This window comes from Sinocyclocheilus anshuiensis, unplaced genomic scaffold (assembly GCF_001515605.1).
Source record: "Sinocyclocheilus anshuiensis isolate Anshui unplaced genomic scaffold, SAMN03320099.WGS_v1.1 scaffold140, whole genome shotgun sequence".
Classification (NCBI taxonomy): domain Eukaryota; kingdom Metazoa; phylum Chordata; class Actinopteri; order Cypriniformes; family Cyprinidae; genus Sinocyclocheilus; species Sinocyclocheilus anshuiensis.
In genome coordinates, this window is record NW_015554147.1 from 1,796,477 (window position 1) to 1,813,775 (window position 17,299).

Here is a 17,299-nt window from a genome sequence, read left to right on the forward strand (position 1 = left end):
ATGTATGATTTTTTTTTTTTTTGCTGAGAAAAACAAAAACAAAACTACAATTACATTAAACTGAAAACTTTTACATTTTTAAATGTTCTTTTTTTTTTTTGGAAAAACAGCAATTTAAAGCAGTATTGTTTTTATGCTTAAACCCTTTTTCGTCTTTGACCCGTATACAAACTTTAAAAAATATATGTTTTGGTTCAGTAGGGTTCAGTTTCAATAAATTTAAAAGGTTCAATGAACTCTTATGTTAAAAAAAAAAATTACAAATTTTGGAATTATTATTATTATGATGTCAGGCTTTACAGGGTTAATGATGAATTTTATTCTGTATAATCTCCATGTAAAATTGTCAGGTCTCAGATGTTCATTAGTTGGGTATTTATTGGATGTGGTCTGTTTACAGCCGGTCCAGCAGTGTGTTCTGCTCGGCCCCGTGGTCATGTACGGCACACGAAAGACCTGGGACGTCAGCCACACCCCCTGCCTGCAGGAGCTCTGGAACAAAGACCTCTCATTGGATGGTAAGCACTGTCACATGAGTGGACTTCAAAACCGGTGTAGCAACATTTTTCTGAGGATAGTTTGAATGTTTGAGTGGATGTGGGAGGTGTGTGTGTGTGTGAAAGCCCTCGCTGGCTCAGTCATCGGAGAGAGAGCAAGTGATGTGTTCTTACCCACTGACAAGGAGAAACACAGTCAGACTGTTTCGGACCGAACGAAGAACACCATGCGTTCTGTCCAGGTACAGAAGTGTAAATCTCCTTAGAGATGAGAGCAGAGATGAGAGCAGTGCTTGAAAATTTGTATGTGTGCTAATGCGCTGTGTGCTGCACGGGACATTATAACAACAGGCACAGCGATTGTGTGAGAAACAATGACCAAAAAGGACTAAAACGGGAAGCAGACAAAGAGGAAAATCAGGGAAATGTCGAGGTTGAGTGTTGGTGGCTGGTTTTTGCAGTGATGCGGTGACAGATTTGCGTTCAGTCTGATGCTCTTCTACGAAAGCGGCTCTACTGCTGTGTCATCGTAAACCGCACCGGCGAGAGGATGCACGTCTCCCGTGTGAGTGTGACAGAGAGCTGTTTGACAAACAAAACAGTAGTTGTTGTTTTTTGAGAAGGTTCAGGGCCATATTAAAATCCAGGTTAATGCATCACTTGCAGCAGGCTGTTACCTTATCATAAGTTAATGGTTTCTATTAAGCCTGCAGGACCTTTACCAGATTGATGTGTTCTCTGCATATTCAGCTAGTAAGGATTACTTTACCCAAATCTTAATATTCTGATGTAATTTATGCACCTTCATGTTGTTCCAAACTTGAAGGACTTTATTTCTATTAAGTAGCACAAACAGAGAAATGATTAACTGTTTTTATGCAGTAACGTTGAATGAGGCATTATTGCATTATTGCTGCTTTAGATAGTTCCGTGAAAGAGCGGTCAGAATGCACACAAATCAGTTCAGACCTTTTCGAAAAAGAAAGATATTACAAATCATCTAAAATAATACAATGGTTTCATGTGAGGAACAGACTGAAATTTAAGCCATTATTTACTGAAGATCTTGACATTCGCTCTAGATCTCCTTGGTTTGTTCATGAGAATTAGCCATCTTCAACAGGTGAACAAATCATTTTTTTGAGTTGCTCTACGTATATTTCCCACAATGCCATTGTGTCATCTGCACCAGCATTATTTTAGGGTGCTTTCACACCTGTAGATCGATTGCTTTCTTCCGAAACAGGGATTAAAATTATTACAATGTTGCTTTTTATTCTTGGTGCGGTTCGCTTTCACACGGCAATGTTTCTAAACGGACCAAATTTGTTCATACAAGTCATGCGCAAGTAAACTGTTCTCTCATTGGTCAAAAGTTTCACGGTTTATATTCCACTTAGCTGTCACAGCTGTCATCCGTCAGGGTGGAACGACAACAGCTTTGCGGGCTTATTGTTGGTTCTTTTTGTAGATGTCGTTATATTAATTTATCACTTTGAGCAGGAGTCCAGGATTCATCGGGAAAACATTTTTAAAATAGTATTAGCAAAACAACAAAGCTAATGCTTTTCATGGAACTTACGTAATTACCCATTATACATTGTGATATAGCCTGGTTCGTTGGTCCATTTGATCGGATTGCTTTCTCACTACAACCGAACCGCTCCAGAGTTCGTTTTCAATCGAGCCGAGACCATCTCGTTCAGACGATCTCGGACCGATTGTTTTGGCGCGGATCCGATTCACATATGCCCAAACCGAGCCAGGTTCCGAAACAACGGGCCAGGTGTGAAAGCACCCTTAGTATCCATTATTTACTATTGTAGTATTTATTAATATTTTGAATTAGCTTTTATTTTTAGTTTAGTAACATTTTAGTAATCATTGTGCTTTTGTCATTTTCACTATTTTTTAATGTTACTAGGCCTTTGTTTAATTTGTATTGTAGTTTTACTTCGGTTTGTTTTTTTTTCAGTGCTTCAACTTTAGTATTTTTAAGTCAATTTTATATTTAATCATATTAATAATTAACAATATTCTCTTTTCTGTCATTTCAGCGAGTTCCCTGGATATCTTGATGAGTGATGGTGAGGAGGAGAGCTCCTTCCTCTCGTTGCCCAACTCTGTCCTTCAGCGCCACTGTTTGACCTCTGACCTCTCTGAAACGGCCACCTCAGAACAGCAGCAGCTGCTCATACAGGTACGACCCCGTGAGTGGTGTTTGCGAAGATGAACGCAACCATTGTGATTGTTCATACTAAGCATTCTGAGACTTTTTTCAGTACCAATGGATATTTGCTTAAAATCCAGTATTAATCTGTGCAGTTTAATATTGTAAATTGTGCAAGCATCGCTGTTACTTTTGCATATAACTAGGTGTAGGGATTTACTGCAACACATTATTTTCAGATTCTCTGTAGACCATTTACACTACCAAAAGTTCAAAAGTTTAGGGTAAGATATTTTTTTTTTAAATAATACTTTTATTCAGCAAGGATGCATTCATATGATAAAAAGTGAAAGTAAAGAAATAAATGATGTTCTTTTGAACTTTGTATTCATCAAAGAATCCTGAAAACAATGCATCCACAAAAATATTAAGCAGCACAACTGTTTTCAACACTGATCATCAGAAATGTTTCTTGAGCAGCAAATCAGCATATTAGAATGATTTCTGAAGACTGGCGTAATAATGCTGAAAATTCAGCTTTGCATCACAGGAATAAATTATTTTTTTAAATGTATTAAAATAGAAAACAGTTATTTAGATTGTAAACACATTTCACAAAATTACTGTTTTTACTGTATTTTTGATCAAATAAATGCAGCCTTGGTGAGCAAAAGAGACTTCTTTCAGAAACATTAAAGCATGCTTCCAACTCAAACTTTTGAATGGTACGATATACATATGCATTAAACTCTCAACATCTGTGTTTCTGTGATACAGTGTTGTGATTGAATCAGTCTTCACCAGATCACTCAGGAGCTGGTTTCTGTGTGGCTGGTCTGTTCTGTAGCTGTGTGATCTTTGCGTAATTGGTTTCACAGGGTTAATAAGTCACAGCAAACAGGCAGCGCTGCTTTTGTGCTCTGTGTTTAAACAATGTTATCAGCTTCTCAGAGGAGCTGGTTGCTCAGGCTCTCTGTAAATGACCACAGGGTCTGTGTGTTTCAGTGTAAGATTCCCTCAGGGCAACATCTGCGGGCCAATCACATTTCAGTTTGATTTTGAGAATGGCTGCTGTTTGCTCATCCACTGATCTTGTTTCTTAGTCTGGATCAGATCTAAAAACACCTTCAATTTTTATGCTTTAAATGGAAAGTTTAAGATAATGGAGGATTGTTTGTTCAGTGAAGTTTACCACTGATTGGCAATTAAAGCTAAAAGTTTACATGTTCTGAAGATAATGTGAATGGTGTTTGACCACCATGACGCTGTTTGGGAGTTGGTGTCAGTGTGTTGCTGTGTGGGTTTTTATTGGTTGCTTAGAAGTCAAATAAGTTCCCAAGTCTCTGATATTTTGGGTCGAGTTGTACCATCCGTTCATAAGTTCTTGCTTAAACTGGAACATAAAGTCCACACTGGAGGCTTAGTGACTACTAATACTAGCCAGGTTGTAACTAATTCTGTACTTTATTCGGTTGCATTTCGAGTTGTTCTTAAAGGGTTAGTTCACCCAAAAATGAAAATTAGCCCATGAATTACTCGCCCTCACGGCGTCCTAGGTGTATATGACTTTCTTCTTTCAGACGAATCCAGTCGGAGTTATATTAAAAATTGACTTTGATTTTCCAAGCTGTTTAATGGCAGTCATCGGGTGTTGCAGTTCATCAGTCCAAAAGACGTTAAATAAAGTGCATCCATCCATAATAAAAAGTGCCTCACACGGCTCCGGGGGGTGAACAAAGTCCTCCTGTAGCGAATCGATGTGTTTTTGTAAGAAAAATAGCCTTATTTAAAACGTAATAATCAGTTTAATCTAGCTTGCGCTCTCTGTTGTATACAGAAGCAGTTCCGGGCGGATGACGTATGAGGTCTGCGTTGCGCATGCGCCGCTCAGAAGTGACGAACGCTGAAGTGCAGGGGAGAGATCAAAACAAAACAACGGTCATGAGTTAGAAGTACGAAACGAGGATTTGTAAAGAAGAATGTCAGAGGATTTCGATATAAGCCAAGAGGAGATTGGTTTTCCTTTGCTAATGTAAGGAAACTTTGCTTCCTTTGCTCCTGTTAACAAACGTTGGTTTTCATGAGACTCACCGGCGCATGTGCAACGCTGAACTCATACGTCATCCTCCCGGAGCTGCTTCCATGTACAACTGTTGGCGCAAACTAGATTAAAGTGATTATTACGTTTTGAATATGGATATTTTTCGTACAAAAACGCATCGATTCGCTACAGGAGGCCTTTGTTCACCCCCCGGGGGCATTAGAGACACTTTTTATTATGGATGGATGTGCTTTATTTCACTTCATTTGGACTGATGAACTGCAACACCCGCTGACTGCCATTAAACAGCTTGGGAGATCAAAGTCAGTTTTTAATATAACTCCGATTGGATTCATTTGAAAGTCATATACGCCTAGGATGGCTTGAGGGTGAGTAAATAATGGGCTAATTTTTATTTTTGGGTGAACTATCCCTTTAAGGTAGAATGTAGCTAGTAGGTTGTAAACTCTGTGTAAAGTAATGCATAATCGCATAATATGATCTGTACCCTCAATAATCCAATAGCAGTCTTAAAAACATCACATTCTTATTTTCCCCTAGATATTTTTGCCTTCATCTCATCAGAATTTTACTCGCATATAAAAATACTTACAGTAAGTTATTCATGATTATGGAATATTTCATTGTATTTCAATGGAAACATATAAATGTTGTTAGATTCAAGGATAGATTGAAATTCACAGCATTAATACAACTTCTGCTCAAGTATTTTAATGATATAATTGTTTTCAATGTCCCCCATTGTCTCCATCCATCGCGATGTTTCACTGTAGACATCTTCTGATGCCAATTTGGTAGATTTCGCCCAACCCTAATAGGAGCGCTGCTTAGATTGGGTTCATGTTGAAGAGTCACTAACAAAATAATTTATTAACAAGTGTAAACATTATCATATATGTGTAAAAGATTGAAGTTTGTCAAGTATAACTTGAGCTTATTGATGCCGTTCAATCAATATGTTGTTTTATTCAAAACATTACTCCTGGTCGGAGGCTTGTGTAAATGCATTAGTTCTAACTTAGTGCTCCTTTGCGTCAAAACTAGGCTAAGTTGCGCACAGCTGGTGAAACCGGTCCCTGCTCCCTAGATATGACTGGAGTTACATAACATGATCCACTGTTACATTAGGAGTGCAGTCCTCCTCTTATTTATCTCAAAGGGTGGATAAACATCTCTGAAAAGGACAATCTGGAGTGAGATTTGAGTGTGCTGGAGTTTCCAGTCTTTTCAACATACCATGAGCACAGGAGAGATCTGATTGGCTGGAGATCACATGTGTGGTGTGTCCCAGCCACAGCTTTTCAATGCATTGACGGCTCTTCTCAATACAAACAATAGTTTAGACATGGGATAGCTTTGTATGTGCTTCTCTAGAAGCCTCTATTTTAAGACATCAGATTTTCAAATCTTCAAATATAGCTTCATCTCAATGAGTTGGTACGTGCACATTTTTCCTGATATTTGAGGTTGAGTTGGTATTTAGTTTGATTTGCTGTTTCAGAATTTTCCATAATTGTCACACCACTGATCTTTTTGCTTTCATGCTTTTCTTCTCCCCTTTTTTCCCTCTCGTTCTTCATTTGTGTGTCTCTGTGCTGCCTTCTCATCATTTCACCTGTACAGAAGGTTACTTTGTCCTGTTCCTGGACGTCTGCCTACGTAAATCCCTCTGATTCTTTCTTTGTGTTTAGCTGTGAGCTACTTTGCCTCGTTCTGACGTCAGCTTTACAAAGCTCCCTGTATTGCAGTAAAGTCGCTTATGTTCATAGTTCCACCCTGTTTGCTTAAATGCGTCTATTAGTGGTTTTGTAGTCATCTGGGTTTCATTAAAAAAAAATGTATCCAAGGTAGTTTGTGCCAGTAGGAATAGTCACATTCCCATTAAGCTTTCTTGTGAAGGTAAAGGAATAGTTTCATTTTGTCTTCATTTACTCTCATTCCAAACTTGTATGATTTTCTTTTATTCTGTTGATCACATATTTTTGTAGATGTCCTGGCTGTTCTCTCTGTTACTGCAAAATCACACAGTGACCCAAAAAAAAAAAACAGATAAAAATTAATATCTAAAAAGTCAGAATGACTTGTACACATTAAATTACATATTTAAATTATAAGATAATTATAAAATTGATTAAGTCATATGTGTTAGGGATGACATGAGTAGATTGAGTAAATAATGCCTTGTTATTTATTTATTTATTTATTTATTCCCATGAAGAGTTCTTTGGGGGGGGAATCAACCTACGCGTTTCATTTCAGAAATGCTTACCCCTTTCCTCTTTCAAAGTTCTTCTGGTTTGTCTGCTTTAGTTTTTCCCTCATAGTTCAGGTTGTGTAAGGTTCTTTAGTACGGCTGGCATTCATGGGTTCTTGTGTGTTTGTGCAGACACTGCAAGAGAGAGTCTGTGAGTTCCAGGCACATCTGCGCAGTGAAGACTCTGCCAAAAGACTCCTACTACAGCGACTGCAGACACACAACCACCAGCTCAACAAAGACAACCACCAGAACGAGGAACATTCATCCATTAACCAAGAACCTCAAGAGCAGCCCAGACTGCAGGACAGCCAGCTCAACCAAACTGTGTCACCTACAGGTGAGAGGAAATGGTTCAGATTGAAGAGACTATAATTGTAAATTAAATTTGTATTTTTTTATAATATTATTATTATTATTATAAACTATTATATTTATAACATTTTAATCTTATATTTATACATTTTATTAGAAATTAAAATATATATATTTATTTCATAATATTTATGTAAATATAAAGCGGCTTGTATGGTGAAATAAAAGTTATATGGACTTTCAGATGAAATGAGTAGGTTGAGTAAATTATTTTTTAATGTATTTATTTAATTATTTTTATGGTGGAGAGTTATTTTAAAAAAGCAAGTTGGACTTGAAACTGTTACATAATTACAAAATAATTATTATTATTATTATTATTAAATACCCTGATTTTATTTAATAGTGAAACAGTAACATTTCTTATTTTGTTTATTTTTATTTAGTAATAACAATAGCAATCATTCTTATTAGTCATTGATTTACAAGCACAATCCCAATTTTTAACCAGAAAAAAAAATTCTGTCTACAAACTAGGGCTACACAATTTGGGGAAAAATTTCCTAAAAGGTCACGCAGAAGTAGGTCGGTAGGCAGAAGTACCGACTCAGTGTTTACAAAGCAAACGTGCAAAGAAAGTGTTATTAGACACATTTTATTTTAATTATAATAGTTTATATTTCTATACATTTTATCAATTAATTAATTAATTTTGTATATTTAATTAATAATTAATACATTTGTAATAAATCTATTTATTACTTATCTTGTGTCCTAAATGTTAGAAAAAGCTGCTTGCTTGCCATAAAGTGTGTGTGTGTGTGTGTGTGTGTGTGTGTGTGTGTGTGTGTGTGTGTGGGTGGGAGGAGCTCTAGTGTTTTGACACAGAGGCCTGTGGATTTCCCCAGCGCTGTACAAGTGAGTAAAGTTCACTCACAGGAGCAACTGCAAAAAGACGAGGGAGAACAACTCGCTCTCATTGCAGGGCTGCGCACACAGGTATGTTACACACACAGACACACACACACACACAAACCGAGAGAATAGGGCTCAGTTTTCCAGCCAGACTCACAAGAGCACCACCAGATCATTTACATTCCTCAGCCACATACTGTATTGTGACCTTTTATGCATTGATATTCATTGTTTCTGTCTGGTTAGATTAAAATAGATCGATACATCATGAGGTTGGATGCATGAAACTCATTTTTGTGAAGGGATTTAGCTGAATGCTGTTGGTTTGTGGTTTTGTAGGTCAGGGAGCTGGAGGAGAAACTAGTGGATCAGACGCAGGAGGTGGAGAGACTGTGCTCTGAGCTGGTGAGAGACTGAATTATTAGGGACGGGGAGAGTTATGTCACACTCTGTGCCATTGTATGAATCACCTGATCCTGGTGGTCTAAAGTCACCACACTTGTGTGAACCACATTTCTATTGTTTAATAAAGAGCTCATGCTCCTGCAGGTTTACGCTGACCTGATTTATTTTTATGATGGTAGGGGATGGAGTGTTAACCTGGTGATCTAGTTTTGTTGATAGCAGAGGAATGCATCTCTTCAGCTCTGGAAGATTTACAACTGTGGCACTGATCCAAATTTGAGATGGGTGTGGGTGTACTTAACTGTACTGGGAACTTTGTTCCCAGAAGAAAGCTAAATATAATAAAACCTCGTCCTCTTTTGGAAAAATTATGAACATTTCATTTATTTAATTTATATATTTTCTTTAACAAAATCAGGGCATTCAATGCGTTACCTAAAAAGAATTGTTAAATTACTCAACATTTCAAAAGTTTAAAAAAAATTATAAATAATACTTTTATTTACCAAGGACGCATTAAATTGATCAATTGTGACAGTAAAGACATTTATAATGTTACAAAAGATTTCAAATAAGTACTGTTCTTTTGAACTTTTGTTTCATCAAATAATCCTGAAAAACTGTATCACGTTTCCACAAATGTATTAAGCAGCAAAAACTATTTTCAACATTAATATTAATAAGAAATGTTTCTTGAGCAGCAAATCAGTATATTAGACTATTTCTGAAGGATCATGTGACACTGAAGACTGGAGTAATGATGCTGAAAATAAATGACATTTTAAAATAGTCAAATAGAAAACAGTTACTTTAAATTGGAATATTATTTCACTATAGTACTGTTTATACTGTATTTTTGATCAAATAAATGCAGCCTTGGTTAGAAGAAGATACTTGAAAATGAAAAATCTTACTGACCAGAGATGTATATGCAGTGCATATATATGTACTGTGAGTGTAATTACTATAATGAACATTTGCTCATATTAACTGATCCAAATATATTCACATATTAATTAACAAATAAATTATTTCAATGTTTTTCCCCATTCCAATGGTTTATATTATTGGGTGTGGATAATGATTGGGTTTGAATTTGTCAATAGTAATTATAATTAACTGCATGTAAAACCATTAGAAGTCCTCGTTCAGCTAAATAAACGTATATGTGTGTTTCTAGGGGGCGACAGATCTGGAGAAACAGCTCGAGGTGCTGGAGAGTGAAAACCAGTGGCTCAAACAGGAGCTGAGGGCCAGTCAGACCCAGACCACCTGCTCTACCGGCCACTGCCACCACAGCCAGGTACTCACACAGCCATAACTCACTTAAACCTCACTTACAATCCGATTGGTTGTTTCTATATTGATCGAATAATTATTTGATGCTTAAATCGTGTGCAATAAATCTTGTGGTGTTTTTTTCTGTTCTGTAATGCTCCATCTCTCTGTCTGCATCGGTCTCAGGATGTGCAGGCCCTGCGTGGAGAGCTGTGTCGTAAGGATGAGGAGTGCCGCGAGCAGGAGCGGCGACTGGCTGCGCTGGAGCAGCAGGTGCAGGAGAGGACAGGTGTGGTAGTTCAGCTGCAGCAGCAGCTGGAAGTGGCGTCACGTCTCAGGAGCCAGAGCGAGGAGCAGCTGACCTCACGGCTTCGTGATGGTGAGGAGGCTCTGTCTCGCCAGGCTGCTCTGCCGCTGCAGGTTAAGGTGAGCTGTGCTAATGAAGCATTAGCTGTGTCTCATTTCGAAGTCTGCGTCCTCCGTAGGTCAAATTAGTCAGCTGCATATGTCACTGAGGATTTCTAATTTAAGAAAAGTAACCTACAACATAAAAATGACTGTTATTCCTGGTGAGCCCTAAATTAATATTTCTTTCTTGCTGTGCATTGTAATGGTTACTTTTCTTAAATGAGGCGGCCTCAATGATGTATAGAGCTGACTGATGTGACCTTCATGCAGGATGCAGGGTTTTTTTTTTTTTTTGGAAAAGTTTTTTTTAAATATAATCTTGAATTTCTATCATTGAGACTTTTTGCAGAAAATTTGTGTTGTAAATGTGTGGATTCGTTTTGTCTTCCTTGCATTTTTTTTTTTATTAGTTCTATTCTATTTTTTTTATTTATTTAGGTTTCAAATAAGGTAAACACTTAAAACCGCATGAGGCCCCAAGAAAGCAAACAACAGTACAGCGGATTTAAATTAACCCAAGTAGACACAAAATATTGTAAAGCGTGTCAAAGAAAAATGTTCCTAATAATTAAAGTAATATAAGGTAATCGAAAGATTCCAGTGGTGATAACCTAAAAGCATTAAAGAAAATGAGTAAATAAACAATAAAAAAGGTATAATATGATCATATTGCCAAATAGTCCAATACAGATTTTCCCAAATAAATCTGTCAATTGTTATTATTGATAAATCACACTTTCAACTCACTCAGCCAGTCAAATGTTGGAATCATGTCCAGTTTCCATCTCTGTTGAACCAGCCTTTTTTTTTAAATTGTAATATTTTACATTATTACTGTTTTACTGTATTTTTGATCATAGAAATGCAGCCTTTTTGAACAAATCATAATTATCCCAAACTTTTGACTGGTAGTGTAAATAAAGCGATAGACAGACATTTATTCTTATTAAGGGAAGATTCACTAATTGACCCCAGAATAGCAAACACAGTATCTGACTTAATTTCCATTTTTTTCCCTTGTGTATTTAACCTTTTTATAGTCACCTCTATTAACACTCCAGTCTACACATTCTCACTACATTTTGGACTCACATTTACAATACCCAATATGTTGGTTCTCTGCTGGTGGCCAAAAACAATATGCACTTTTCCTAACTAAAGTGATTTAATGTGTCTGTTTCTCACTCTTCCTGCAGTATGTGACCAAGACGGTTGAAGTGGAGTCGGCTCAGTGTAAGCAGGCTTTAATGGAGGCTCAGGCCCATAACCAGGCGCTGCAGGAGCAGCTGAGTGTTCAGAGGCAGCTCCTCAGGGAGCTGGAACAGCAGCTCCACGAGTCCCAGAGAAGCAGCAGTCAGCTCCGCCAGCAGGTACCACACTCACTTCCTGTGTGCGCTGTTTCGAGTGTCCTGAATTATCATGTGGCCAAATGCTGATCTCATGTCTCCTCAAAAGCCAGTTAATTTGATGTAAGTTTAATAGGGAATTCTTTTACATTTATTTTTTCCTCCCAATTCCTTGTTTTCAGTTTAAAATGTTGTGGATTTCATTTTAATGGTTTAATTAAACTAAATGAATAAAAAGGACAATTTAATTAAAATGTTGACAATAATATTGCTCTCTGAAATTAGAATTTTTTTTCTGAAATTGAAAAACAAAATAATTATTTAATTATATTCTTGTATAATATAATTAAATGAAATTTGAAAAAAATCATTTTTTTGGCCAAGGAAATGCTGCAAAACAGAGGTTTGCTTTAAGTTTTAAATTAAAACATGAAATTTTTTTTTTTAAATAAAATAAATAAATAAAAAAAAAATATATATATATACAGTATATATTGTGTGATATTTCTTAAAAAATAACAAACTGTATTTTTAATATTGTTATTACTTTGAGAAGTACATTCTACTGTACAGTAGTTATATATTTCTGTCATAATTTCAAGTTAAACTAAACTTTTATTTTGGCTGGTTGAAGTGAAGACCTTTGAGTTTCTTTGTGTATCTGATGATAGTTTTTATCAAATGAAATGGTGAAATGCTGGTGAAGTGACTCTCAGAGCAGCTCTGGAGATGAAGTTCATGTGTTCATGTCCTCATATAGTGAGACGGTAGATGCTGAAAACTCCACAAGCATTACGTGTGCCTGAGTATGTGTAGTAGACAAGACTGTGGCACTCATTCACACAGACACTCAGAACATGCAGACTTCATATTTACATAGCAGTCTTTTTGTGCTTTAATATTCACAGACACTGGTCCATATGGCTACTTGATTAATTGTACAGTCCTACTTTTGATTTATTCATCCAAATTTTGCCAAATTCTGTAACATTCCGCATTATACTGTAAATTCGATTTTCGTGACTGGATTCCGTGATTCTGTCTTTTTTCTGCTTAATGGAAATCATAAGGCTCTAGTTTCAGGCCTCTGTGATGTCGGTGTCGTGACAGAGCAGGTTAACAGCTCTCTCTCTTCACTTGCGTTGCAGCTGAGGACGGACCGCAGCCGTCTGTATGGTCTGCTCTCCAAGGCGGTGGGTGGGGGTAACGCCGAGGTCACCCACAGGCTATCCAAGGTTGTCCAGATTACTCTGCAGGGGTCAAAGGTCAAAAATGTCATGGGTTAGATTTCAACTGTGATTATAGGAAGTGATTTACTGTGAGCAGACTTCTACCAGACTTTGTCCCATTTTAAGTTCTAAACAAAAATGTAGGTTCATGTTGGCTCATGCTCATTTTTGACCTATAAAGCCCTGAAATCTTGCGGAGTAACTAACTCACATTCCCTTCAGGGTTATAATTTATTCTACTTGCAGTAGTAATCCCATAACTTACTGTGAAATAGTTGATGTCACCCCCGTTGTGTACTTCATATTAGGGGTGGGTGATATGACCAAAATCTTATATCACGATACGAGTCATTTTATTTCACGGTAACGAGATCTATATATATATTTGCTTTAAATAAGGTTTTTATGATTTCAACATTTTTAATACCATAGAAATTTCATAATTCTTGTCACCAGTGTCACTATCACAAAAAACTAATACTAGCCTAAATTAAAAAAAAAAACTCAAGCTCACTGAAGACAAGTAAACAGTCAGCAATTAAATAATAAAAAAAAGCAATAGGACAAAAAGTATATAGTAAAACAAATAAATAAGAAATGCTACATTGTATAAAGTAATCAAATGTATAAAAACACTGCATATTCTTCACTGTGTAAATTAAATATATATTTCTTCTTAATAAAGTCACAAAAGTGATTCAGTCAAGAGCAGTGAGAGATTTTCTCTCTTTTGTTGTTTGATTAACATGAATGACAGACAGCGGGAATGTTAGACTGCTATCACTTTAAGAGCTGCCCAGATTCAATATACTGCTAAGGTCATTGCACACTGAGTCCGAAATTTTCGCACGTTAAAAAATAAATATAACCTCACGTTATGTCGATCAGCAGGAATATTAGACTGCTGCCACTTTAAGAGCTGCCCGGATCCAATATATTGTTACACGTTTTCTTTCTCAGCTGTTTGCTTTCACTTAAGACCTAAATTACTGTGTTTACGAGGATATTTGCAAAGATGGTCATTTTGACACATACAAGTGTGTGTATTTAACCATTCAAAGCCTATAAAGCAGCAAAAATAACTCAATACTCCTGCGCTCTATGAGTACCGTCTTCATGTGTGCACGCCTCTCAGACAGCGCTCAGAAACAGTCTCCCAGACAGTGCGTGCATATAGCAAAATTAGTTCTGTTTCACTGCTGATTGCGTTTCAACGGCTTAAAATCACTTGTTTTTAAACCGCAATGCTTAAAAACGTGTGCAAACGATAAGCTTTTGTGACCTTATCGTCATGTGAGCGTGTAGCCACAACATAGACAATAGTCCTAAATCTCCACTGGTTGACAAATTTCTACCGCTTAATCGTGTCTACCTGTATATCACCCACCCCTGCTTCATATGTTTTGATGGTGCGTGACCCCAGATGCCCTTCCCATGTGTGACCAACAGCCCTCCACCCACCCCACAGGTCTTCTTTCACTTACCTAACTGCATTAGATCAGTCTAACTAATGACTCTGGTTAGTAGTTCATGACGTCTTTAATACTGGGTTTGTGTTGTGTTGGTCAGAAGTAAAGCCATTTTATTTAAATAAGGTGGAACGCAGGATATCTGTGCGTCTCTGATCATGTGTGTGTGTGTTAGATCCTGGTGTATGAGGGTGAGATGGAGAGAGCGCAGGGTCAGCTGGAAGCAGAGATGCAGAGTCTGGAGGAGGAGAAGAACCGAGTGATCGAGGAAGCTTTCATCAGAGCCGAGAGTGAGATGAAGGCCGTCCACGAGAACCTAGCAGGTGAAACCATGTGTTTGAGTCCAGGTCGTGTTTCACCCTCAAATCTATCAATCAAATAAATAATTAATTATATTGTTTTTGAACAAAACAAAATCCATTAGGATTTTCATGACAGTTAATAATGTTTCCTCTCATATTTTTATTACTTGTTACTTGATGCAAACAAAAAAAAAGTAACACACTTTATTTTAATGTTCATGTTAAACATATTACACGTACTAGTAATAACAGTAAATTATGCACAATTACAAGCAATTAACCATAAACCAAACCCTATAATTGTACATGTTGTTAATTAATATTGTTTAGTACTTATTTGTGTAATTACATTGAAACAAGGATAAAATCTTAAAGTAAAACAACCAGGAAATATATTTTAACTACAGTATTTGGCATATCGTAGTTCTATTTGTTGTCTTTTATATTGCTTTTGATATAAAAATTCTGTAGTAATATAAAAAAAATATGTATTATGCCATATTTTATTAGTCATTTAAATATAGTACAACAATTGTATTAGTGTAATATTTTTTTTACTGAATAATCTAATTACATTTTTTTTTTATATGTGACCCTGGAACACAAAACCAGTCTTAAGTCACTTGGGTATATTTTTAGCAATAGCCAAAAAAAAAAAAACATTGTATGGGTCAAAATTATCGATTTTTCTTTTATGCCAAAAATCATTAGGATGTTAAGTAAAGATCATGTTCCATGAAGATATTTTGTAAATTTCCTATTGTAAATATATTAAAACTTAATTTTTGATTAGTAATATGCATTGCTAAGAACTTCATTTGGACAACTTTAAAAGCGATTTTCTCAATATTTTGATTTTTTTGCAGCCTCAGATTCCAGATTTTCAAATAGTTGTATCTCGGCCAAATATTGTCCGATCCTAACAAACCATACATCAATGGATAGTTTATTCATACAGCTTTCAGATGATGTATAAATCTACATTTCGAAAAATTGACCCTTATGACTGGTTTTGTGGTCCAGGGTCACATATTTATTTTTTTTATATTTACTAATCTCGACAAAAACTATACTACAAACTATACAAAAATATTAATGTTTCTTAAAAATTCTTCATTTGATATTTTATTTTTCATTTCATATAGTTTATTAATTTAGTTTTTTGATTTTGTCCAACAGGTGTGCGGATGAACCTCCTGACGCTGCAGCCGGCTCTGAGAACCCTCACCTGTGATTACAACTGTCTGAAGAGACAGGTGCAGGACTTCCCTTACATGCTGGAGAAAGCCATCACCGAGGCGAAGCAGGAGGTTGAGAGCATAGCATACGAGCTCACAGACACATCAGCCTGACCGCAGATCCTCAACTGAAGCAGTTGCGTTTGTTTGTCTGTGATTACAGATCTGTCAGGTGATTGGAGAGGTGAGCAGTGCAAACCAAGAGCTGCTGCGCAAATACAAGCAGGAGATGAACCTGAGGAAGAAATGTCACAATGAACTGGTGCGTCTCAAAGGTGAGACCGCCAAGATTTCTGGGAATTGTGTGGTTTGATTCATTTATGCATTTTTATTCAGTGAAATTAGACATTCTAATTCTAAAGACTTCATTATCTTGTTTTTCAGGAAACATTCGTGTGTTGTGCCGAGTACGTCCCATATGTGCTGGAGAAACAGATGCTGCTGACACCAAAAACATAGTGACCTTTGACCCTGATGATGATGCTGTTCTCTACTTGTCCAATAAGGGCAAGCTCATGACCTTTGAACTTGACAAAGTCTTTCCCACTCAGGCCACTCAGGAGGAGGTTAGTGCCTGAACTAGTTTTCTCATACAGTTGTATTTCCTATATCAGTTATTATATCACAGTCCCCTCTCCTGTGATTGGACAGGTGTTCCAGGAAGTGCAGTCTCTGGTCACTTCCTGTATTGATGGCTTTAACGTATGCATCTTTGCCTATGGGCAGACCGGCTCTGGAAAGACCTATACTATGGAGGTACATCACATGTTCCCAATTTTCACCCTCAAACTAAAAAAGAAATATATTGTTCGTAAAGTAAACCAATCTCATTAGGACCTTTAAGATTTTTGTGTGACCTTTACATTTTTTTTGCATTGTGACATTTTCGTAACAAAAAATAGGCAACGCTTGTTACACATTACAAGAACACCTTAAAGTGTAACAAAAAATATATTTAAACTAAATTATTTATATAGTGGGATTTGTTGAGCGTGATAATTAATATTTAATATTATTTAGAGGTTTTTGTTGTACTGTCTTATAATATAAAACCATATTTTATTATTAATTTTAACACTGTAACAGTACTTTTTATTGCCCATGATGTCTGTCCCTTTCAAATTTGTGCAATGTAATAGTTGCATTTGCAGTTTTTTTTTTTATCCTGTATTTCTAAAGAATTCTCTTATGCTTACTTAAGACTGCATTTATTTGATCAAAAATACAGTAATATTGTGATTATTACAAAATAGAATTATTAAAATAATGGTTTATTTTAATATATTTTAAAATGCCATTTATTCCTATGATGCAAAGCCATTATTTCAGTCTTCAGTGTCACATGATCCTTTATAAATCATTTTAATATGCTGATTTGCTGCTCAAGAAATATTTTTTTATTATTTTCAGT

The 17,299-nt window shown here is 36.3% G+C and overlaps 1 protein-coding gene across 1 annotated transcript in view; it reads left to right on the forward strand.

Annotated features, from left to right (window-relative positions):
• Nucleotides 1-17,299, forward strand: part of LOC107670616 (kinesin-like protein KIFC3) — a 49,596-nt gene that overhangs the window by 12,621 nt on the left and 19,676 nt on the right. Inside the window, 14 exon segments of the mRNA XM_016463264.1 lie at nucleotides 401-518; nucleotides 2,555-2,697; nucleotides 7,116-7,323; nucleotides 8,158-8,297; nucleotides 8,553-8,618; nucleotides 9,799-9,921; nucleotides 10,083-10,322; nucleotides 11,501-11,674; nucleotides 12,799-12,885; nucleotides 14,524-14,671; nucleotides 15,830-15,960; nucleotides 16,052-16,163; nucleotides 16,273-16,454; nucleotides 16,540-16,644. Coding sequence (XP_016318750.1) covers nucleotides 401-518; nucleotides 2,555-2,697; nucleotides 7,116-7,323; nucleotides 8,158-8,297; nucleotides 8,553-8,618; nucleotides 9,799-9,921; nucleotides 10,083-10,322; nucleotides 11,501-11,674; nucleotides 12,799-12,885; nucleotides 14,524-14,671; nucleotides 15,830-15,960; nucleotides 16,052-16,163; nucleotides 16,273-16,454; nucleotides 16,540-16,644 — 1,977 coding nt within the window.